Source organism: Mobula birostris, chromosome 19, assembly GCF_030028105.1.
Source record: "Mobula birostris isolate sMobBir1 chromosome 19, sMobBir1.hap1, whole genome shotgun sequence".
Lineage (NCBI taxonomy): Eukaryota > Metazoa > Chordata > Chondrichthyes > Myliobatiformes > Myliobatidae > Mobula > Mobula birostris.
Genome location: NC_092388.1, coordinates 58,879,637 through 58,905,483, shown reverse-complemented (window position 1 = coordinate 58,905,483; position 25,847 = coordinate 58,879,637). Strand labels below are relative to the sequence as shown.

Genomic DNA, 25,847 nt, shown 5'->3' with positions numbered 1-25,847 from the left:
ATACTTTATTGCAGTTTGCTCTACTAATGGCTAACTTCACATTAATTCCTATTATTCTGCATCTGCAATGTTTTTGTACAATTTCCCATTCTGTTTTAGTGCAGATGAAACAGTTTTCTCACAAATAAAATCTCACCCAGTTTAATGTTGGCAAACTTTAAAATATTATGTTCCCTCATCCACATCTTTGTTATATGTTCTAAGTACATCACCAAATGCACAGAAGTTATATGAAAAACTTGTCTGGGATTTATAGCTCCATCAGAGCTATATTGGTGAGAAGTGCATGGCTTGAATCCATGGGTATCAGATGAATCTATTCATCCACGTGGAAGCATTCTACTTTGGAACCATATGACATGATGAGCAAATCGATGGTGATGCTGTCTCAGCAGTTCTACTGTAGGGGAATCATCCTGCGATCTGTTCTTGACTGAAACTCTATATTTTGTCTCCTCTCTTGAGTCAACCATACAGCATTCAAGGAAATAAACCTTTTGCTAAATTCTTTCTTTATTGCCCTAGTGTCCGAAAACCAGAATGAGTGTCGCACGTGTCAGCTAGACAGTCAATCAGACAAATCCATTTGGCTTCCAATGCCACTGCATGGTAGTTACCCACTAGGGAAATGTTGAGAGGAACACAATTCTATCTGGAACACTGAATAATTATTGCTCTGGGGAGGCAAACTTTTCTTATGCACTTTTCTAGATATGTGAGAAAATCTCTTTAATATTCTATATCCATGTATCAGTTGGTTAATATTTCAACACACTTTATATTGCAAATTTAAAAATAAATCTTTTCACTTCTATTCATTTGGAGAAATAGGGGAACAAACCTAATTAAATTTGTTATTACTTTAAATCACGATTTCATTCTATTTGAAAAATGAAGCTCCATCAAGTTTTACCATCTTTTATAAGATGAGAGCTGATCTTTGCAGTTTAGCTGCAAAAGCAGGATATGGGAATTTGTGAAAATATACTTTCTTTGCAGCTGTAGGGAGGTTGGACAGGCTTCCAGTGAAGCTGAAGCCTTTAAATATTATTATGTCAGATTTACTTCACTTTTGTAACATCTTGCTTCACTTTTCTACCACTGTCCCTGTCAAACAAATTTGCATGAGTGGAATATTTAAAACACTATCTCAGTTGCTGAGCTGTAGTCAGAAACTAAATCTTTCAAGCAACAGATTTTTATGGAAGATACAAGATGTGAATACCATAAGACATTGGAGCAGAATTAGGTCACTCTGCTCCACGAGGCAGAGAATAGAGAAAGAGGTTTCACCCCTGCTTCAAAATGATTGTAAGTTGAAAATATAAGCTCTGATGAATTCTGGATGGTCACAATCCCTTTCAACTCTCATTAACTTTAAAAGTGGTTAATTCATACAACATGAGCTGTCCAAACCAGGCTATTCCACATAGCCACTGTTCTGTAGGGATAAATAATTACTATTCCAACTGAGGCTCGTTTATTTCTTTTTGTCATTAGCTATACTAATGGGCCAAATCAAATAGCCTGCATGTATTTGCACAGTGCATTCTCCTGGTATTTAAAAAATGCACATTTTTTTTTACTGATTAGTGAAACAACATCTCAGACTTTTCTCATAATCCAGTTCCAGATTCATCATTTTGTACCTCTTTGAATCCTCTCCAAAGCTTCAGTGCTATTTTGAAATTTGTATGCCCAAATGTTTCCATGTATGGTGTTCTCAATGGCCAAAATAAGATTAGTTTTTTTTTACTTCAAGTGTCTTTGAGATCCACTTCAATGCAAAGTTATTTGTATAACTGACACTGGCTCAATGGGCATGTCATCTGAAACTTTATCACCTTCTTTAGATGTGTAGTGAAGAGTATACTGACTGGTTGCATCACAGCCTGGTATGGAATCATCAAGGCCGTTGAACGGAAAAGCCTACATGAAGTAGTGGATCCATCACGGCTAAGACCATCCCCACCACTGAGTGTATCTACACAGAGTATTGTTGTTGCAGGAAAGCAACATCCATTATCAGTGACCTTCACCATCCAAGTGACGCTCTCTTCTTACTGCTGCCATCAGAAAAAAGGTACAGGAGTCTCAGGACCCACACCAGGTTCAGGAACAGTTATTACATCTCAATTATCAGGCTCCTGAACCAGAGTGTATATCTTCACTCACCCCATCATTGAACTGTTCCTACAACCTAATGGACTCACTTTCGAAGACTCTTCATCTTATGTTCCTGATATTTATTTATTGGTTATTTATTATTATTATTAATACTTTTCTTTTTTGTATTTGCACAGTTTGTCTTTTGCACATTAATTGAGTGTTGTCTTTCATTGATTCTACTGTGCTTCTTGTATTTACTGTGAATGCCCACAGGAAAATGAATCTCATGGTTGTTTATGGTGAAATATATGTACTTTGATATTAAATTTACTTTGAAATTTGATTTTTTTGTACTTTGTTTCATTCATGAATGGATAGCAATTCCATCCATATTCTTGTTCGTTATTGGCACTCATTTGTGTATGTGTACTATTTGTTTATTTGTTTGTTTGATACAGCGGCAAACAGGCCCCTCTGGCCACACCGCACAGCAACCCCTAGTCTAATGTGTGCTGGGGTTCTATACTATGCTCCAGTATGTTATATTAAGTAAAACATAATGTTTGAAATGCTGTAAATACAGTAAATATCAGATAACAGAGTTATAGAGTTAGTGGCGCACCTTAGATCGCGAAAGAATCTTATATTGCTTAATTCGGTTGAACAGAATGCTCTTGAACAAATGAATCTTTGACAGATGACAATGGATTTCAGATTTGTTCTCACAAATAAGGAGATGGGTCTTGAGTTTGTGTTATGTTTTAAAGGAGATAGTTTGAAACATACCGCCGCCTTGTTTTGATTTATATTTATGTTGGACTCACTGTTTACAATACTGTATGGTCAAGATCTAACCATGTGAGTTTTACAGTTTGGCATTATCCTTGAATATGGCCTTTTAGGACAAAAAGGAAATGGTAGTGAAATGTGCATTATTTGTGACTTTTGCACCAACACCCAGAAATTGGTGTCATTTCTCTGAATTTTGTATTTTATACATTCTATGATAATCAATGTTTTTACCTAGATCATATGTTTTACTTGAGTGTTTCTGTATGCCAAAGCAGTAGAAAGGTCCTCACAGTACAGTAAAACTCCAGAATCTGCTGCTGGATTGTTTGGAAATCCTGTTATGTTTCTTGGATTTCCAGCATCTGCAGATTTTCTCGTTTTTCTGGCCCTTGTGATATTCACATCACGCTGGTCCCTAGCTCAGACAACGACACAGTCAATGCGATGCCATTGTTTAGTTCAGGGCTGCTGCCTAGATGCCTTGAATTTATTTTTCTGGTGAGAGTGAGTGTTGTGATGGTAAGATTGTGTTCAGCACAGGTGAGAAGTAGTACTCCTTTTGAGTTGATGTTGCTAATGCCTTCCTTTCCTATGGCACCCTTCCAAAGGTTGAAGTCCCGACCAATCCTGGCATTGAAGTTCTCTAAGAGAAATACCTTATCCTTCTTGGGGATGTTTAGTGGTGTCATGTATAGGCAATGATAGAGGCCGCTTTTTCATGCTTGTGGCTCCAGAGTGGTGCATTAGCGCTCATGACAGTTGCCATCTTTGTTGGCAAGCACCAAAGGGATTGTTATGGGATATTCACTATTCCCCATGGGAAGTTCAGAGAATTAACTGACAAGCTGGTTCTTTATAGCAAACCCAACACCATGGATCCTGGGCTCGTCAGCAGCCTTCCCTTTCCAGAAGAAGGTATAACCACCCTTCTCCTCCTTCAGTTGCCATTTGTTTGCCAGGTAGGTTTCAGAAAGAACAGCTAATCAATCTAGCATCTCTTCAGTTCTTTGGTGATAATCAGTTCTCCTCTCCAGTTGATCACTGGTTGTACTGTCTATCAGAGTGCACACATTCCAGGTTTCAAAGTCATGTTTCTTTGTTCCTAACCCTATATAGTGATCCCTCTGGATGTGGTAATTCAGTCAGGAGCTTTCGAGGATGGATATTTTTAGGATACCTTTTCCTAGGATACCTTTTCCAGCCCCTTCCCAAGTGGGACGAGCAGAGTGGATCCTAAATAGGGCTGCTCAGATGTGGGTGCAACTGCCAAAAGGCTCTTTCTGCCTCAGCCCATGAGCTCAGCGAATGAATCAAATACCCACTGCCCAATTTGCCAGCCCATGACTAGGGGCTTTTAGACCTCATAACCCTACCTGTTTTGCCACCTACTGATCACTACGGGATTTAATCCAGGATGTTAGGAGACTGATGCAGGGGCAGCTACCACACTCCAGATGACAACACACTTGGGATCTCAGGAACTCTCAAGCCTCTTCACCATGACAAGGTGACGATCCTCGGAGACTACCATCAATCCATCCAGAGTCTCTGCTCCCCCTTCTGGTTCCAACTCTCCACCATTCCTCCCTTATCTGGTTCAGCTTATCTAGTCATCTTCCTTCCCTAGTTCCATCAGCCTCTGTCTCTACCCTTCCCCCTCCCCTCTTCCACCTGGCTTCATCTGCCTGATTTTCCTTTCTTATGTTTCCAGCTCTCCCCTATCAGCCTCTGTGTCAATATCCTCCCTCTTCCCCTACTGACTCTATCTACCAGTTATTCTCCCCAACCCAAAGTCTGGTTCCACCTGTCACTTACTAACCTCTGTCTCACACCTTCCTTCATCTTCTACATACTGGAAATCTTCCCTCAGTCCTGATGCAGGAGACTCAACCCAAAACTTTGGCCATCTCGTTGCCTCCCCAGATGCTGCCTGACTCATTTGAGTTCTTCCAGTAGTTCATGTTTTGGCTTCAGATTCCAGCATCCGCAGTCTCTTGTGTCTCCTTTGAAAAATCCCTCCCTCTCCACATAAGAAATTACTTATCTGATTGTGGCAAAATTACCTAAGGACATCAGTGAGAATGAGTTAATATGAAAAGAATCACAATCAATCTATAATTAAATAACAGTGATTAATTTCAGAGGGACAGATGGGGAACTGGAATTAATCTTTCAAGGGAATGCTATAATCATTCTTTCTTTTCTGAAAAGGGAATCATTTGGTAACAAATAGTGTGCATTTATTCAGTTAATGGAAATAGTACAATTTATTTAATAAATATCTGATACTTCGGTTAACAATGTATCCTAGAGTGCTGCTCATGCTCTTAAAAAGATAAATGCTTTATTGGATGGTCATCCAGCAATTATTTCAAGTAAAATTAATAAGATCATATTTCTCTGTTATCCTTCAGACATTATATTGTCATCTTTGTGAAGGACGTTTGTAGACATGGAATTTTTAGTTGAAAGCAATTACTCCTGAATGGCAAAAAAAAACAGAAATGGAGAAATATATAAATAAACTTGAAGCTGTCAGGGAATAATACAAATAGTTGTTTTAACTAAAATGACTCATAGGTATACCTCTATTATAGGCTCTGCAAACAGTGGAGCAATATACTGTTTCGGGTTGATTCTAATTAACTATAATCACAATGTATCAAAAGTGGTGTCCAATTCTGATTAATTTAGTGTGGCCATGCTTTTGAAAGGGTTTATTTTAGACTGGCACAAAAGTGCTGGTTTGATTTAGAAGGACTTATTCAAATATACCAATGCAGGATAAAAATTGATTTTATTTTAGTTTGCACAGGGATAACACAGTCACATTGGTGCGGAGTGGAGACTAGCAGAAAGAAATTAGAATTGTTCAGTAAACAAGCTATGTTATAATACCAACTATGCCCAGTGGCAATGACTACACTGATAATCCCAAATAAGTGAGCCTTGTAGTTATATTCTGTGAACATTACAATCACCTATCTTTCCTTGATGTGTTGATGTGCAATAAAATTAAATACAGCAGCATTTTAACTTGTATGTGCATTTTCAGAAATTCAGTTTAACTATATGTGTTTCTTTTAAGTTCAGTTGAACTCAGTCAATTTAAATTTACTGATAGAACCATAAATACCTTTTATTCTTTTGCTAGTCACTGAGGTTGTCAAGGTATCCATAACTATCCAAACGCCCACATGTGCCTGATTAAAATTTTTGTAAAGCAGACATGTGTAGGAGTTATAACCACATTACTATGAGAATATTGAGCTGTAACTTAATGTTAATAGAAATTATTTTTTAAAAACGTGTTGGGAACTATTTCAATAATTTTAACTCTACACTTCATATCTTTTTAGGTAAGAAATATTCAGATCATTCATGTTAAGATGAGTTATTTGCATACCATGTCCACCAGGTCAAACTGATCCAACTGAAAGATACAAATTTAGCTTATTTCAAATGGTAGAGTATAGTTCAAACTGCCAAGAAGTAATTTTGTGATCCAATGTACTAGGTGTACCTTTGCAAGACCTGCTAATAGTAGTGTGATCACTTGAGTGGAGTTTGATGCTCTCTAAGGGTCTTCATGTGGCTGTAGACCGATCTGGATTCATAATACTGCTGCCTTCACTGCTTGCTGATTGTCACGGGACTTAATCTGGGATGTTAGGGTGGGTTCCCTTAATGGATAATGTCTGTACGAGCTTTCTTTAACATAGGCAGCCACCACAAGGTTCTTGACCGATCGGGGTCAGGATACAGTGGCGTGGAATGCAGGATGACTGGGGACACTTCACTGCTGCAGCCTTTTTCCGCCTTCACTGCTGTTGCGTTGTGTGATCAACTTTCACCAGCTCTGCTGTTGAGGTCTTGGTTAGATTGCCCCTTGTCTTTTCTGCCCTGGATGACCCTAGCAAAAGATCAGTGCCAGGTGCTTAAACTCCAGACAGCATTGCTCTTGTGATCTCAGGAACTCACAAGCTTCTCCACCATGAATAGGTGATGATCCTTGAAGAAGACCTTCAATAACTCCACACATAAATGATACTGCCTGCATTGTTATACAATTTCACTGAACAATTTACACAAGCTCTGAAGAAAAACATTTTGCTTGCTGGGCATACTGTTTTGAAAGGTTTGTCAAACTATGTAGACATAACACTGTAGATAACATTGTTGGAATCCAAAGTTGTCCTAGAACAATGAGTTCCTTAAAAATTGATTTCTGATCATTCCAAATTACTGTGTGTATATTGCATTCTTCTTTATAACTTTTAAATATGTTGGCATCTTTTTGTCCTCTGGTTTTGATATAATTTTTGCTTTTGTTTTCACTCAGAACTGTCTCTTATCTCTTGTTTATTTGTCCCTTTCCCCTCAATAATCGTGCATCTTGTTTATTTTATCTCTTCTATCTGTATCAATGCTCTTTCCTTTTGGTTTGTTACCTCTTTACAAATTATATTATTCTCAGTTCCTTCATACCTCCTTTCTGTTTCCACTCCCATATATCCTGAATCTGTTTTTTTAACTCCCTCTACCACTAACTCTCTCCCTTTCTCCCCTCCATGGTTTGGTCCATCTACTTCTGTCACGCACAATTCCTTACTCATTCTACTTTGCTGTCTCTTTTTATATTTTTCTATCTCCAATTTTTTTTGCTTCTTTTTATTTCCTTTGCTGTCTTTGTGTAGTCAATATACAAAAGTGATACTTATGAGATACCTTCATTGAAGCAAGCAGCTGAGAAGAAGGGAGTGAAGAAATCAGGTGCAAAGAGTTTTTTTTTTGAAGCACTGCTCGGGGAGAAGGGTCTGCACTGCACAGGTGCGTGATGTAGCGCGCCAAGGTTTAAAAACAGACCACCGTATACAGCGGGCAGCGGAGTGAGAGGGAGCAGAGTGGGACAGCTTTGGCTCAACAGGCTTCGGCGAGAACAGGCAGAGGCCAGGGTAGGTTCCGGTAAGTTCTTCGTCCAGTTTGTTTAGAGTAGAGAGAATGCCAGGCAGGATGTTGGAACGCTCCTCTTGCAGGATGTGGGAGGTCAGGGAGCCCTCCGGTGTCCCTGACAACGACACCTGCAAGAAGTGCATCCAGCTGCAGCTCCTAACAAACCGCATTAGGGAACTGGAGCAGGAGCTGGATGACCTCCGGATCATTCAGGAGAATGAGGAGATTATAGATAGTAGCTACAGGGAGGTAGTTATGCCAAAGGAGCAAAGCACAGGAAATTGGGTCACTTTCAGGCGAGGGAAGAGGAAAGGGCAGGCAGAGCAGGGTTCCCCTGTGGCCATTCCCTTCAGCAACAAGTATACCACATTGGATACTGTTAGGGGGGATGACTTACCTGGGACAAACTGCAGCAGCCAGATCTCTGGCACTGAGTATGGTTCTGCAGTGTAGAAGGGAGGGTGGAAAAAGAGGAGAGCGGTAGTGATAGGGGACTCGATAGTTAGAGGTACAGATAGGAGGTTCTGTGGTCATGACAGAGAATCTAGAATGATTTGTTGCCTTCCGGGTGCCAGGGTCAATGTCTCTGATCGCTTGCATGACATTCTGACGTGCGAGGGTGATCAGCCAGATGTCGTGGTGCACATCGGTACCAATGACATAGCAAGGAAGAGTGAGGAGGTCCTGGAGAGTGAGTATGGAGAGTGAGTATAGAGAGCTTGGTGGGAAGTTGAAAAACAGGACCTCGAGGGTGGTTATCTCAGGATTGCTACTTGTGCTACGTGCCAGTGAGGGTAAGCATAGGATGCTCTGGAGGATGAACAAGTGGCTGAGGAACTAGTGTAGGGGGCAGGGTTTCAGATTTCAGGATCATTGGGACCTCTTCTGGGGCAGGTGGGACCTGTACAAGAGAGACGGGTTACACTTGATCTACAAGGGGACCAATATCCTTTCAGAGAGGTTTGTAAGTGCTGTTGGGGAGGCTTTAGACTAGATTTGCAGGGGGATGGGAACCAGAGTGCCAGAGCTGACAGTGAGGCTGGGGTGAAAATAAATGATGTTAAAAGTTCAAGCAAAGCCGCAAATAGAAAAGTTGTGAGTGGTGGTAAAAATCTTCTGCGGTGTATATATTTCAATGCTAGGAGTATTGCAGGGAAGGCGGATGAGTGGATTGACACATGGAATTATGACGTTATAGCAATTAGTGAAACTTGGCTACAGGAAGGGCAGGACTTGCAGCTTAATATTCCAGGGTTCCGATGTTTCAGATGTGATAGAGGCAGAGGAGTGAAAGGTGGAGGGGTAGCATTGCTTGTCAGGGAAAACGTTACAGCAGTGCTCAGGCAGGACAGATTAGAGGGCTAGTCTGCTGAGTCCTTATGGGTGGAGCTGAGAAACAGGAAAGGTTATGGCCACATTAGTGGGGTTGTATTATAGACTACCCAATAGTCAGTGAGAATTGCAGGAGCAAATCTGCAGAGAAATAGCAGACAACTGCAGGAAACATAAAGTTCTGGTGGTAGGGGATTTTAATTTTCCACATATTGATTGGGACTCCCATACTGTTAGATGTCTAGACGGGTTAGAGTTTGTAAAATGTGTTCAGGAAAGTTTTCTAAATCAATATATAGAGGTACCAACTAGAGGGGATGCAACGTTAGATCTCCTATTAGGAAATGAGTTAGGACAAGTGACGGAAATGTGTGTAGGGGAGCACTTTGGTTCCGGTGATCATAACACCATTAGTTTCAACGTGATCATGGATAAAGATTGATCTGGTCCTAGGGTTGAGGTTCTAAACTGGAAGAAGGCCAAATTTGAAGAAATGAGAAAGGATCTAAAAAGCGTGGATTGAGACAGGTTGTTCTCTGGCAAGGAAGTGGGAAGCCTTCAAAGGAGAAATTTTGAGAGTGTAGAGCTTGTATGTTCCTGTCATGATTAAAGGCAAAGTGAATAGGAATAAGGAACCTTGGTTCTCAAGGGATATTGCAACTCTGATAAAGAAGAAGAGAGGGTTGTATGACGTGTATAGGAAACAGAGAGTAAATAAGGTGTTTGAGGAGTATAAAAAGTGCAAGAAAATATTTAAGAAGGAAATCAGGAGGGCTAAAAGAAGACATGAGTTTGCCTTGGCAGTCAAAGTGAAGGATAATCCAAAGAGCTTTTACAGGTATATTAAGAGTAAAAGGATTGTAAGGGATAAAATTGGTCCTCTTGAAGATCAGAGTGGTCGGCTATGTGCGGAACCAAAAGAAATGGGGGAGATCTTAAATGGTGTTTTTGCGTCTGTATTTACTAAGGAAACTGGCATGAAGTCTATGGAGTTAAGGGAAACAAGTAGTGAGATCGTGGAAACTGTACAGATTGAAAAGAAGGAGGTGCTTGCTATCTTGAGGCAAATTAAAGTGGATAAATCCCCAGGACCTGACAGGGTATTCCCTCGGACCCTGAAGGAGACTAGTGTTGAAATTGCAGGGGCCCTGGCAGATATATTTAAATTGTCAGTGTCTACGGGTGAGGTGCCGGAGGATTGGAGAATGGCTGATGTTGTTCCGTTGTTTAAAAAAGGATCGAAAAGTAATCCGGGAAATTATAGGCCGGTAAGTTTGACGTCGGTAGTGGGTAAGTTATTGGAGGGAATACTAAGAAACAGAATCTACAAGCATTTGGATAGACAGGGACTTATTGGGGAGAGTCGACATGGCTTTGTGCGTGGTAGGTCATGTTTGACCAATCTATTGGAGTTTTTTGAGGAGGTTACCAGGAAAGTGGATGAAGGGAAGGCAGTGGATGTTGCCTACATGGACTTCAGTAAGGCCTTTGACAAGGTCCGGCATGGGAGGTTAGTTAGGAAAATTCAGTCGCTAGGTATACATGAGAGGTGGTAAATTGGATTAGACATTGGCTCAATGGAAGAAGCCAAAGAGTGGTAGTAGAGGATTGCTTCTCAGAGTGGAGGCCTGTGACTAGTGGTGTGCCACAGGGATCAGTGCTGGGTCCATTGTTATTTGTCATCTATATCAATGATCTGGATGATAATGTGGTAAATTGGATCAGCAAAGTTGCTGATGATACAAAGATTGGAGTTGTAGTGGACAGTGAGGAAGGTTTTCAAAGCTTGCAGAGGGATTTGGACCAGCTGGAAAAATGGGCTGAAAAATGGCAGATGGAGTTTAATACAGACAAGTGTGAGGTATTGCACTTTGGAAGGACAAACCAAGGTTGGACATACAGGGTAAATGGTAAGGCACTGAACGGTGCAGTAGAACAGAGTGATCTGGGAATACAGATACAAAATTCCCTAAAAGTGGCGTCACAGGTAGATAGGGTCGTAAAGAGAGCTCTTGGTACATTGGCCTTTATTAATCAAAGTATTGAGTATAAGAGCTGAGATGTTATGATGAGGTTGTATAAGGCAGTGGTGAGGCCAAATCTGGAGTATTGTGTTCACTTTTGCTCACCAAATTACAGGGAGGATATTAATAAGGTTGAAAGAGTGCAGAGAAGGTTTACAAGGATGTTGCCAGGACTTGAGAAACTGAGTTACAGAGAAAGGTTGAATAGGTTAGGACTTTATTCCCTGGAGTGTAGAGAATGAGGGGAGATTTGATAGAGGTATATAAAATTATGATGCGTATAGATAGAGTGAATGCAAGCAGGCTTTTTCCACTGAGGCAAGGGGAGAAAAAAACCAGAGGACATGGGTTAAGGGTGAGGGGGGAAAAGTTTAAAGGGAACATTAGTGGGGGCTTCTTCACACAGAGAGTGGTGGGAGTGTGGAATGAGCTGCCAGACGAGGTGGTAAATGCGGGTTCTTTTTTAACGTTTAAGAATAAATTGGACAGATACATGGATAGGAGGTGTATGGAGGGATATGGTCCATGTGCAGATCAGTGGGACTAGGCAGAAAATGGTTCAGCACAGCCAAGAAGGGCCAAAAGGCCTGTTTCTGTGCTGTAGTTTTTCTATGGTTTCTATGGATCCTTGTGATGAAAGGTTCCTGACCTGAAAAGTTATGTTTGTTTCTCTTTCCACAAATGCTGCTTGAGCTGATGAGTGTTTCTAACATTTCCGATTTTTATTTCAGGTTTAGAACATCTACATAGTTTAAAATTTCTATTGCTTATTATCTGACATTGTATGTGTCTAAATGCTCTGACTGAAGCACTGAAAGATGGCTGTTTCCCCTGGAATAAATTAATTATAACTGCAATAAGAACAAGAAAGTGATGCAGAACAAATCAGGAGTTCTAAGATCAAACTCTTCAAAAACACTGCTCTGAAGCATCAGTGTCCTGCATGTTCTACAAGCTTGCTGGAGAATTGTTTCTTCCATTTGAAAGTCTCAGGGAGAATTAAATCAATTCAGAGTAAAGTCTCTAAAGTGCTCTTAAAATAGTTTCCCTGAGTTTGAGTTGTCTGGTGTAATTTTGCTCAGTGGATTAGATTGCTTTCTAAAACATTAATGCACAGAGGGAATTATGGCTTCTTTTTCAACTCTCTCAGCTAGAATCACAGAAGCAACTGCCTGAGCTGGTTCTGAATCAGAATGAACATTAATGAATCTAGGGCAGGGAGAGGGTAGCAGGGAAGTGAATTTTAAATTTCTTATTTCTTTAAATGAATGAAATTTGGGATTATTTTCAAAGTGGAGAGTCCTAGTCAGAGAGTTAAGAAATTGTACAGCATATAAATATGTCCTCAGCCCACCATATCGATGCCAACCTTTAGGCCATGCCCAGCACGTTCTTGAACCGCTGCAATATCCCTGGTGCAAATGCTCCCAGAGTACTGTGGGAAAGGAATTCTAGGTTGGAGCATGACCTAGAGGGGAATTTGCAAATGGTGCTGTTCTCGGACACAAGTTCCCTTTGTCTTTCCTGGTTGTAGAGCTAGTGAATTTGGTGGGGGCGGGGGGGGGGTTTCCGTTCACGTAGACTGGACGGGTATTTATGATGTATTGCATATGTGTATATATATAGTACATGCTTAGACAATTATGTTCCAGTGGTGGAGAGAAAAATGATTTGGGGTAGTGGATGGGGCACCAAAATAGTGCATTGTTTTGTCTTGGATTGTCTTGAGCTTCCTAGGAGTTGTAACCTCTCAGAAACCTTTAATCTGTTTCCTAAAGTACATTAGTCCTGAGTCCACAATTGTTGTCTTAATGTAAGTTCAGGCCTCAGCTTTTGACTTATATTTGTCCCTTCCTCTTTAAGAGATTCACCAAGGAAAACAGTTTGGTGCTTCCATTGAACTGTTTTCCCTGGCGAATCCCTTACGATTATTAATTAAGCTTGTCTCGTTACATAAAACATCTAATATTCCAGTTCCCTGGTTGATGATGTGAGTTATTGTTTCAGAAAACTGTCCCTAATGCACTCTGTGCATTCACCCTCCAAATTACTTATGCCATTTGATTTTCCCAGCCCACGTATGAAATTAAAATCTCCTATAATTAGTGTATTATCTTTGCTGCAAGCTTTTTTTATTTCTTAATTCTGTCAGTTTCTACAGTTGGGCTACCTGTAAAATAAGACCGTAAGACCATAAGATATAGGAGCAGAAGTAGGCCATTCAGCCCATCAAGTTTGCTCTACCATCCAATTCTTCCAGTCATCCCCACTCCTCTGCCTTCTCCCCATACCCTTTGATGCCCTGGCTAATCAAGAATCTATCTATCTATTCTGCCTTAAATACACCCAATGACTTGGCCTCCACAGCGGCTCGAGGCAATAAATTTCACATATTTACCATCCTCTGACTAAAGTAATTTCTTGCATCTCTGTTCTAAATGGACGTCTTTCAATCCTGAAATTGTGCCCTCTTGTCCTGGACTCCCCTACCACAGGAAATAATTTTGCCATACACTTCACTTGTCAGCCACGGTAGTGTCCTTCTTCCATTCAAAAATTTCTTCTTATTTGGAATATATCTGTCTTGCACTTACCTCATTTTTCGCAGAAACTCCAGCTATTGCTACTCTGCTGTCCTTCCTGCTAGTGTCTCTTTCCAGTCAACCTTGGGCAGTTCTCCTCTCATGCCATTGTAATTTCCTTTATTCCACTGAAATACTGACACATTGGAATTCAGTTTCTCCCTCTCAAGTTTCAAAGTGAACTTGATCATATTGTGATCACTGTTCCCTAAGGGTTCCTTAACCTTAAGCTCTCTTATCACCTCCGGATCTTTGCAGAACACCAAATCCAGCACAGCTAATCCCCTAGTGGGTTCAACAACAAGCTGTTCTAAAAGGCCATCCCTTAGACATTCTACAAATTCTCTCTCTTGAAGTACAGTACTGGCCTGGTTTTCCCAATCCACTTTTAAAATCCCCAATGATTATCATGAGATTGCTCTTCTGGCATGCTTTTTCTATCTCCTGCTGTAACTTGTAATCCACAATCCCGGCTGTTGTATGGAGGCCTGTATACAACTGCCATTAGGGTCCTTTTACCCTTGTCATTTCTTAACTCAACCCATAGGGACTCTCCACCTTCCGATCTTATGTCATCCCTTCCTAATGATTTAATATTATTTCTTATACACAGGGCCACACCTCTCCCTCTGCCTTCTGACCTATCTTTCTGATACACCATATATCCTTGGATGTTCAGCTCCCAATGGCAGCCATCCTTTAGCCAAGTTTCAGAGATGGCCACAACGTCATGCTTGCCAATCTGTAGTTGAATTTCAAGATTGTCCATTTTATTTCTAATGCTGCATGCATTCAAATGTAACATTTTCAGTCCAGTATTTGTTGCTTTCTGTCTTAACTGTACCACGCCTCTATTGCCCTGTAATTCATCCCACTGGCTGTGATTATGCCTCATATCTTGCCTGTCCTTTCTATCATCTCTGCTGCATGCTATCTTTGATTTATTTATGTTTTCCCCTTCCTCAGCCCTGTCACTCTGGTTCCCATCCCCCTGCCAAATTAGTTTAAACCCTCCCGAACAGCTCTATTAAATCTGCCTGCTAGGATATTGGACCCTTTTGGCTTCAGGTGTAACCCGTCCTTTTTGTACAGGTCATACCTCCCGCAGAAGAGGCCCCAATGATTCAGGAACCCAAAGCTCTGCCCCCTACACCAGTCTCTCAGCCATGCATTAATATGCCTGATCATGCTATTCTTGTGCTCATTAGCATGTGGCACAGGCAGCAAACCTGAGATTACTATCCTGGAGGTCCTGCTTTTCAGCTTCCTACCCAACTCCCTGAATTCTCTCTTCAGGACCTCATCGCTTTTTTCTACCTATGTCATTGGTACCAACGAGTACCAGGACTTCTAGCTGTTCACCCTCTCCTTCCTACTCTGCACCTGATCCAAGACATCCCGTACCCTGGCACCTGGGAGGCAACACACCATGCGGGTATCTCTATCAGGCTGAAAGAACCTCCTGTCTGTTCCTCTCACTATGGAATCCCCTATGACTACCGCATTCCTCATCTTCTTTTCTCCCTTCTGCACCATGCTCAGTGCCAGAGACCCGATCACTGTGGTCGTCCTCTTGTCAGGTCATCCTCCCTCAACAGCCTCCCAAATGAGATAACGATTACTGAGGGTGATGGTCACAGGGGTGCTCTGTACTACCTGAGCTCTTCCCATCCCTTCCCTGACAGTCACCCACCTATCTAACTCCTGCAGCCTTGGGGTGACCAACTCCTTATAACCCCTATCTATCTCCTGCTCACTTTCCCTAATAAGCTGTAGGTCATCAAGCCGCAACTCTATATCCCTAACACGGTCTCTTAGAAGCTGTATCTCGGTGCACCTGGTGCAGATGTGGCCATCTGGGAGACTGGAAGATTCCCAGGATTCCCACACCTGACACTCAGAGCAAATTACTAACCCTACAGACATGCTTTCTGTTCCTCCAGAAAAAAATGCAAGCAAAAATAAAAACGGAGTCCACTTACCCACTTAACTCGCCAAAGCCCTCCTACTCTGCCTCAGACCACTCTGTCGATGACCACTCCGCTAGGCAATGTTTATGCCTGAACCTTCCCTGCTCTCCAACTCACAATTGGTGCTCCGGTTATAGCCAAGTTACTGCAAAGCTTTCCCCTTTTAAACTTCACTCCCGGACCTGTGTGCCACCCGCTCTCTTGGAGCTCTCCAACTCATAACTGGCGCACTGGTTATAGCTGAGTTCCAGCGAAGCTTTTCCCTTTTAAACTTCGCTCCCTCCTAGTCTAGAGAAACTCTGGAGAGAGTTTTTTCAACCCTATCCCATATTCTTAATTGCCACTTAGAACCTAACCCTCTGATTGCTCTTTTTGGCACCTTGGGTGAAGTGGACATGCACTTGAGTCTGACTAAACGTCGAACATTATCTTTTGCCTCTCTCTTGACTAGACAATTAGTTCTTCTTAGGTGGAAAGATGCTGCCCCACCCACTCATGCTCAATGGCTTAGTGATATTATGTCCTGTTTAGATCTTGAAAAGATTCATTATTCACTTCTTAATTTGGACATAAAGCTTCATAAGGTGTGGGGACCTTTTCTTGAATACTTTCATAACTCCTCTTTAGATTGAGTTTATCCTTTTTTTTGTACTACAATCCCTTACTTTCAGCTTTTTTTCCCTATAAGTTTTATGTTTTTTTGTTGTGAATTATGTTATAGTTTTGGTGGTCGGCATTATATTTTCTTTTTTTTTAATATATATTATTTTCAGCTCTGTAATTAAAAAAAAAACAAACTTCGCTCCCAGACCTGGGTGCTGCCTCCTCTCTTGGAGCTCTCCAACTCACAATTGGTGCGACGGTTAACCGATCCCACCAGGATCCATTAGTCTTTGTTGTCTCCTATGTCCACCCTTATTGCATCTATATCTCATTTTTCAATTCTAGGATCCTACTTCACTATTTCTATTAATGTCAGCCTTTATTATTCTGACTCCCCTTCACCAGGTTAGTATTGTGAAGTTCACAGCACCAAAACAGGCCTTTTGGCCCTCTACATCCGTGCTGACCCTTTACCCATCTTCACTGATCCTATTTACTTATTTGTATATTTCCATGCCATGCCTGGTTAAGTATCTGTCTAAATGCCTTTTCAATGTAGTGATTTCACCTGAGTCCTCCACTTCTTCTGGCAGCATATTCCAGATATCAGTCATTCTTGATGTTTAAAATAAAGCTTTTCCCTCTTCTTTCAACGGCCCTACATTGAGAAAAAGATTCCAATTGTCTTATAATTTGATACACCTATCATTTCTTGGCACCTTTACTCTGGGGAAAACATGCCCAGTATTTCCAATCTTGCCTCCTAGCTAAAGCCTTCCAATCCAGACCTCATCCTGATGGATTTCCACTGCATTCTCCCCAGCCCTATCACATTTTTTCTATAGCATGGCAGTCAAAACTGTACACAGTCATCTATTAATTGCATTTTTATAAAATTGTGACATCACAACTCTTATATTCTTTGCTGTCACCGATGAAGACAAACGTGCCAGAAGCCTTCTATAGCTCTGATCAACCTATGTTGTGACTTCCTGTGAACTATGAACTTGAACCCTTTAGTATTCTGAAGAAAGGTAACGTTGCTTGTTGGGCAGTAGTGATATTCAAATGGAAGAAAAAATGTTAATTCGATCAATCTTTTAAAAGTTACTGTATGTTCCTGAAATTTCATGACAGTATTAATCTTGCGCGTGATAGATAAACAGAATCCCAAGACAAAAGATGAGAGGGAGAGATTTGATAGAGCACTGAGGGACAACTTATCACCCTGAGGATGGTCAGTATGTGGAATGAGCTACCAGAGGAGGTAGTTGAGGCAGGCACATGAACAACGTTTAAAAGGTAATCGGACAATACGTGGATAAGAAAGTTTTAAGGGGTTATGAGCCAAACATGGCAAATGGGACTAGCATGGATGGAAATCTTGGTCAGTATGGACTAGTTGGACCAAAGGGCCTATTTATGTATTTATGACTCTGCCACTTTCTGTGACTAAAAGGCTATTTGTTCACCTCATGGACTATGGCACAGATTAAGAAAATATGTAGAATTTTTAATTCAATACATTTTTGGTATGGATTATAAAAGCATGTATCCAAAGCAGAAGAACAGCAAGTTTTTTTTTACTGTTGGCTGAAAGGAAAAATGGCTTCAATCCTCTGTTGCATATTATAAATCACAATAACTAATGTAGAGGCAAGAAATCGATCCTGGAATTGATATGTTGGCTTTTCTTGTTATTCCCAGACAGACAAAAAATGTTGGCATTAGTCTGGGCAGGACCCTGAGGCTTGCAGCTTTTGAGTAATATAGCATCTGTTAATGGCTAGAAAACCCGAAAAAAATCCATTACTGGAAACACTTATTTGAGCAAACCCTCAGGATCAAGGATGTTTTACTTTCATACATACAGTCTTCTAGATTCGGAGGTGGCTAACAAAGACAGTGTGGGAGTCACAGACTCTTCTACAGAAGGTTCAGGGTGGGTGGGTAGTATCTACAGAGGACCACTCCTTCTGCCAGCTGTGTGCTCTTAATATTCTCAATTTCATCCTGGCTTCTCTGCTTTGAATAGTGATGAGCTGGAGGTTCTCAGAAGCAACTAGAGTTGTTTTACTTCTTCAAGGAGACATTAAGCACATTATTGAAAATACCACCCTGGTACTTTCTTCTGCTGACAGAGCTCGGAATAGGATGTCTCTTTCAAGAATCTGGTATTGACATGCATGCAATGTGGCGTGACCAATATAATTGTAATTAGTACCTTAATGATTCGGTGTTGTCTTGGGAGAGGACAATCAATTTAGGAGATCTTGCAGAGCAGCACAAGTTAAAATTTCCAGTGCCTTGTGATGCCTGTTGTAGGTAGTGTAAGTCATAGAAGTTTATAGGAGTGCAGGGGTTGGTCTGATAGGTTTTGTACCAGCTTGGAGATCTTGATTTTCAAATGGCCTTCCCTCAAATGACCAAGAACTGTGCTAGCCCATTGAAAGAGAGAGTGAATTTAATCATCAATGTGATTTTTTGCCTTGTGGTTGCTTCTGTGATTGGGAAAATGGTCTATATTTTCCAGCATCTCTCCATGAATCTTTATCGTTGAAGGGCACTGCAGGTGCCGTAGGGACAGACTGGTAGAGTTTTGTGGATTTTGAGTATAAGCACCATCCTCTCACATGTTTCAGCAGAAGCGTCAACAATGGCGTGGAGCTTAGCCTCTGAACATGAGCAAACACAAGAGTATTTCTGCCCTTTGCATTTTGTAAGAGTGTATCAGAAATTATGGAAATACCATGTCTATGAATGAGTTGCAAATGGTGATATTTTAAAAGTTACTTCTCTTTAATGTAGCTCATTGGAGTTATAGAGACATGCAGCATGGAATCAAGCCCTTCGCCAATCAGGTCCATGCCACGTCAGTCATCCATTTAAATTAATTTTACATGAATCTTATTTTATTCTTTCCCCGGATTCTACCACTCACCCACGTGCTAGGTTAATTTACTCAAGCTAATTAACCTAACAAGCCTCATGTCTTTAAGATATTGTGTGAACTTTTATTTTAATAGGATGAAGAAATAATCTTAGTCTTTTTTAATTTAAGAAATTGCATTAACTTTTGACTTACTGTAGCTTTTGTACAGCTTTTGCTAGATTGAAAATGTGGCATCACTGAAATGTATTGCACAGAAAGTAATCACTCAATCTTTTGTGATTGTGATGGGACTTTGAAAGAACTGTTGTGCATTCACACTTCTTTGTAAGCCAATATGTTTCTCATCCTCAAGAACTTGTCCAGCTCCTGTGAAATGTTGTGGATGCCTTTCACTTGGATTTTCAGAAGGCCTTTGACAAGATGCTACACATGAGACTGCGAATTATGGTAAGAGCTCATGGTGTTCCAGGAAAGATATCAGCATGAATAGAAAATTGGCTGACTGGCAGAAGGCAAAGAGGGGGAATAAAGGGGTCCTGTTCTGGTTGCCTGCCAGTGTCTAATGGTGTGCTACAGGGGTCAATATTGGGTCTGCTGCTTTTCACATTATATGTTCAATGTCTGGATGATAGATTTGATGGTTTTGTGGTGTTTAGTTTTCAGACAATACGAAGGTAGGTGGAGGGGCAGTTGTGTTGAGCAAGGAGAGGGCCTGCAGAAGGACTTGGCCAGATTAGAAGTGGCAGATGGAATACAGTGTAGGGAAGTGCATGGTCATGCATTTTAGTAGAAGGAATAAAGATGTAAACTTTTTTTTAAATGGGGAGCAAATTCAGAAATTGGAGGTGCAAAGAGTTTGAGGGTATTTGTGCAAGATTCCCTGAAGGTTAACTTGTAGGTTAAGTCATTATTTAGGAATGCAAATGGAATGTTAGCACTCATTTCGAAAGGACCATGAAAACAAGGATATAGTGCTTTATAAGGCATTGTTCAGACCACATTTGGTGTACCGGGAGCAAATTTGGGCCCTTATCTAAGAAAAAGTGTGTTGGCATGAGAGAAATTAGGGAGGTTCAGAAGAATGATTGCGGGAATGAAAGTAGTAGATCTACTAGGACTTGATGTTTCAATCCCTATGGTAAGTCAGCACTCTCGATGTTGGCAGTGGGCTTGGAGTGGTGATAAGGAGGGAGGGTAGGTACATCATCCGGGTCATCAGGTGGGCACCCTCCTTCTTTGACATATCGTTGATAAGCCCACGACATCTCTAGAGGGCTCAACGGTGCTACCTGGCGTTCCTGATATACCCCCCTCAATTCCATACCCTCCTGTCATCATCTTGCAGCCCAGTTGTTGTCTTTCCTTTTAATCCAAATCCAGTTGCTGCTTTCTTCTGCTGCATTTGATAAGGACTTGATTGGAGGGAATGACCCCTCACCCCCATCTTCCTCAATAGACTGGTTGTAGATGTAGCAACGAATCCCCTGCATCCCACTTCTACAGGGAAAGTCTTGGTCTTCCAGCCATTCTGGGCAGCTTCAGTTGCTAGTTCAGAGTACTTGTCTTTTTCCTCTCATAAGCTTCTTCAACACCATCTTCCCATGGTACTACAAAGTTAAAGTATGAGTAGAGTTTGATGGTCTGGGTCTATACTCATTGGAGTTCAGAAGAACGAGAGGGATTTCATTGAAGCTTATTGAATATTGGCTTAGATATGGTGGACATAGAGAGGATGTTTCCTATAGTGTGGGACTCTGGGACCGGAGGGCACAGCCTCAGAATAGAAGGACATCCCTTGAGAACAGAGATGAAGAGGAATTTATTTAGCCTAAGGGTGGTGAGCCAGTGGAATCATTGCCATAGACAGCAGTGAAGGCCATGAATTTGGTTATATTTAAAGTGAAGGTTATATATTCGTCATTAGTAGGGGTGTCAAATGTTGCGGAGAAAAGGCAGGAGAATGGTGTTGAGAGGGAAAGTAAATCAGCCATGATCGAATGGCAGTGCAGACCTGATGGACAAAATGGCTTAATTCTGCTCTTATGTCTTGTGGTCTCAAATTGTTTAGGGAAACTGTTTCCATCTCTGTTTTGTGGAATCATTGCAGATCCTGATAATATATTGATAAGTTAATTAAAGATTTCTTCATTCTTTGTTTGCAACACCTGCCAAGCAAGGATGTGTATCCACTGTAATCTGCCAATTGCCACATTGGATCAACAGCAGATGCAATCTCTCTGGCTCTGCACTCAGCCTTGAATCACCTGGGCAATAGCAATACCTACATCAGGCTGCTGTTTATGGGTTACAGCTCAGTGTTCAACACAATCATACCCTCAGTACTAATCGACAAGCTCCAAAACAAGGGGTCTCTGCACCTCCCGCTACACCTGGATCCTTGACTTCCTCATTGTGAGACCACAATTAGTGCAGGTCGGAAATAACATCTCCTCCTCGCTGACAATCAATACTGGTGCACCTTAGGAATGTGTGCTTAACCCACTGATCTACTGTCGCTTCACCCATGACTGTGTGGCTAGGCCCAGCTCAAATGCCATCTATAAATTTACAAATGACACCACTATTGTTGGCAGAACCTAAGATGGTGACTATGAAGTGTACAGGAGTGAGATAAATCAGCTGGTTGAGTGGTATCACAACAACAATCTTGCACTCAACATCAGTAAGACCAAGGAATTGACTGTGGACTTCAGAAAAGGAAAGTTGAGAGAACTCACACCAGTCCTCATCAAGGGATCAGAGGTGGAGAGGATGAGCAGTTTAAAGTTCCTGGGAGTCAATATCTCTGAAGATCTATACTGGGTACAGCACATTAATCCAACTACAAAGAAGGCACGATCATGGCTATATTTCATTAGTGGTTTGAGGATGTTACTAAAGACTTGCAAATTTCTGCAGATGTACTGTGGACAGCATTCTAACCAGTCGCATCACCATCTGGTATGGAGGCGCCACTACACAGGATTGGAAAAAGCTGCAGAAGGTTGCAAACACAGCCGGCTCTGCCACGTACAGTAGCCTCTCTAGCGTTGAGCCTCTCTAATCTGAGGAAAGACATCCTTGCCTTAGAGGGAGTACAAAGAAGGTTCACCAGATTGATTCCTGGGATGGCAGGACTTTCATATGAAGAAAGACTGGATTAACTGGGCTTGTACTCGTTGGAATTTAGAAGATTGAGGGGGGATCTGATTGAAACGTATAAGATCCTAAAGGGATTGGACAGGCTAGATGCAGGAAGATTGTTCCCGATGTTGAGGAAGTCCAGAACGAGGGGCCACAGTTTGAGGATAGAGGGGAAGACTTTTAGGACCGAGATTAGGAAAAACTTCTTCACACAGAGAGTGGTGAATCTGTGGAATTCTCTGCCAGAGGAAACAGTTGAGGCCAGTTCATTGGCTATATTTAAGAGGGAGTTAGATATGGTCCTTGTGGCTACGGGGGTCAGGGGGTATGGAGGGAAGGCTGGGGCGGGGTTCTGAGTTGGATGATCAGCCATGATCATAATAAATGGCGGTGCAGGCTCGGAGGGCCGAATGGCCTACTCCTGCACCTATTTTCTATGTTTCTATGTCTTCAAAAGATGATACCTTAAAAAGGCGGCATACATCATTAAGGACCCCCATCACCCCGGATGTGCCCTCTTCTCATTTCTACCATTAAGGAGAAAGTACAGTAGCCTGAAGACATACACTCAATGTTTCAGGAACGGCTTCTTCCCCTCTACCATCAGATTTCTGAATGGACATTGAATTATAAGACAATAAGATATAGGAGCAGAATTAGGCCATTTGGCCCATTGAGTCTGCACCACCATTCAATCATGGCTGATCCTATTTTTTCCCCCTCTTCAGCCCCACTCCTTTTCCCCAGAACCTTTGAGGCTTTGACCAATCAAGAACATCAGTCTCTGCCTTAAATACACCCAAAGACCTGACCTCCACAGCATCCTGTTGTAACAAATTCACCACTCTCTGGCTAAAGAAATTTCTCCACTATCTATTTAAATGGACGCTCCTCTATCCTGAGGCTGTGCCCTCTTGTCTGAGACTCCCTCATCATGGGAAACATCCTTTCCACATCTACTTTGTCTAGGTCTTTCAACATTCGATTCCCCCCCCCCCCACCTTACCATCCATCTAAGTTCTAGAAGGAACAGGCCCAGAGCCCTTTCATTCCGATAATCATCCTTCAGAACCTCCTTTGAGCCCTTTCCAATGCCAGCACATCTTTTCTTTGATAAGAAGCTCAAAACTGTTCGCAATACTCAAGGTGACACTTCACCAGTGCCTTATAAAGCCTCAGCATCACATCCCTGCTCTTATATTCTAGATCTCTTGCTAACATTGCAGCTGCCTTCCTCACCACTGACTCAACCTACAAGTTAACCTTTAGGGTGTTCTGCACAAAGACTCCCAAGTCCTTTTGCATCACAAAGTTTTGGACTTTCTCCCTGTTTATACAATAGTGTGCACATTTGTTTCTTCTATCAAAGTGCATGGTCATGCATTTTCTCACATTGTATTTTATTTGCCACTTTCTTGCCCATTCTCCTAATCTGTCTAATTCCTTCCGCAGCCTTCCTGTTTCCCCAACATTACCTGCCCCTCCACCAACCTTTGTATCATCTGCAAACTTGGCAACAAAGCCATCTATTCCATCATCTAAATGATTGATATGTTGTTGTTCGTCCATCGTTGACGTTGATGAAGACCTTGACTCCATGGTGATGGTGTCAAGACTAGCGCTTGATTTGAATTTAAGTGAGGGAGAGTTGAGCAGCGTCAGCCTCACTCTCTCTTCCCAATTCCCATCTGGATCCAGTGGCCAAGTGGTTAAGGCATTCATCTAGTGACCTGAAGGTCGCTAGTTCGAGTCTTAGCTGAGGCAGTGTGTTGTGTCCTTGAGCAAGGCACTTACCCACACATTGCTCTGCGACAACACTGGTGCCAAACTGTATGGGTCCTAATGCCCTTCCCTTGGACAACATCGGTGGTGTAGAGAGGGGAGACTTGTAGCATGGACAACTGCCAGTCTTCCATACAACCTTGCCCAGGCCGGCGCCTTGGAATCCTTCCAAGGCACAAATCCATGGTCTCATGAGACTAATGGATGCCAAATGATTGATATACAGTATAAAAAGAAGCAATTTCAACACCGAACCCTGCGGAACACCACTAGTCACTGGCAGCCAACCAGAAAAGAATGCCTCCTACCAATTGGCCAGTGCTCTAACCATGCCAGTAACCTTCCTGTAATACTGCGGGCTCTTAAATTGGTAAGCAGCCTCGTGTGGCACCTTGTCGAAGGCTTTCTAAAAATTGAAACATATCTCCTTTATCTATCCTACTTGTTATCTCCTCAAATAATTCCAAAGGTTTGTCAGGCACAATTTTCCCTTAAGGAAACCATGCTGACTTTGTCCTATCTTGTCCTGTGTCACCAAGTACCCCATAACCTCATCCTTAACAATTGACTCCCAACATCTTCCCATCCACTGAGGTCAGGCTAATTGGTCTATAATTTCCTTTATGCTGTCGCCCTCCTTTATTAAAGGAATCCTTGTACACTACCTCACGATTTTGCTCTTTTTGTGCTACTCATTTAATTTAATTTACAAAAATATATTTCATATTAAGTTATAGTCTTTATTGCGATGCACTGCTGCCACAAAACAACAGGTTTCACATGTATGCCAGTTTTATGATGTCACAGAGAGTAGATCAATCCCAGTCCAATTGATGTGATATAATTCAGTATGAAGTCCCCTTGTCTAGCTTTGGAGGCACAGCTTTGAGCCAGCTACCCAAGAACATAGAAATACAGTCTGTGAGTTATACTTCTCAGCCGACAGAGTAGATTGTTGTGATCCGGTAGCTCCAGAATAGCTCTAGAATAAGGGTAACCTTGTCTGTGTTAGCAGCCTTTGTTTTGAATGGAATTGGCCCTAGGGGTTTGCTGTTCTTAATATCAATAGGGTTTCCTAGCTGGAAGGCGCTTCTATGTCAATTTTAAAATTGCAAATTGTTTTGACTAAGGATTTCCTGATATATCTACTATATTATTCCCTTTAAACCTTCCTTCAGCGTTAGATCCACTTAGTTGCTGACTATGGTGCTAAAATAAGGTTATAAATTATGTAACTTGAAAACACTGATTGAATGCCCAAGCACTGTTATGAAAACATTTAAGGGAATAAATTATCTGTGTATCACAAAACAGTAGTCCATGGGTCTAGTAATGTCATAGATTTCAAAACCAAGGGTTGAGTATTTCCCAAGCTCATCTAAACATCAGGCTTTGACAACTTTCGGCATGCCCAGTCTGACTGGCTTAATTTACTTTATAGAATACCCGCACTCTTATATTTGCATTTAACTGTAGGATTTCATAACTGCTTAATAACGCTTCATCTTTTGAGAGGAAAATCTATAATATACTTTGACAATATTAAAGTGTCGAGTCACATAAGTAGTGGAATCAGCTGACAGAAAGGGCATGCATTGGGAAGTAAAAGCTTTATCATACAACATATTACAGTACAACAACTGCTCCTATATCTTATGGTCTT

At 41.5% G+C, this 25,847-nt stretch overlaps 1 protein-coding gene across 5 annotated transcripts in view; it reads left to right on the top strand.

Moving 5' to 3' along the window:
- Positions 1 to 25,847, top strand: part of fars2 (phenylalanyl-tRNA synthetase 2, mitochondrial) — a 425,604-nt gene that overhangs the window by 336,449 nt on the left and 63,308 nt on the right. For 2 of the 5 annotated variants that reach the window (XM_072283673.1, XM_072283674.1), the window contains exon 8: positions 19,611 to 19,705. The exons of 1 other annotated variant lie outside the window; for it this stretch is intronic. In XM_072283673.1, coding sequence (XP_072139774.1) covers positions 19,611 to 19,674 — 64 coding nt within the window. In that variant the 3' untranslated portion in view covers positions 19,675 to 19,705. Of the gene's footprint in view, positions 1 to 1,853; positions 2,216 to 19,610; positions 19,706 to 25,847 lie in introns of those variants that run through there. 2 more of the 5 variants (XM_072283668.1, XM_072283669.1) reach the window with 1 other exon arrangement.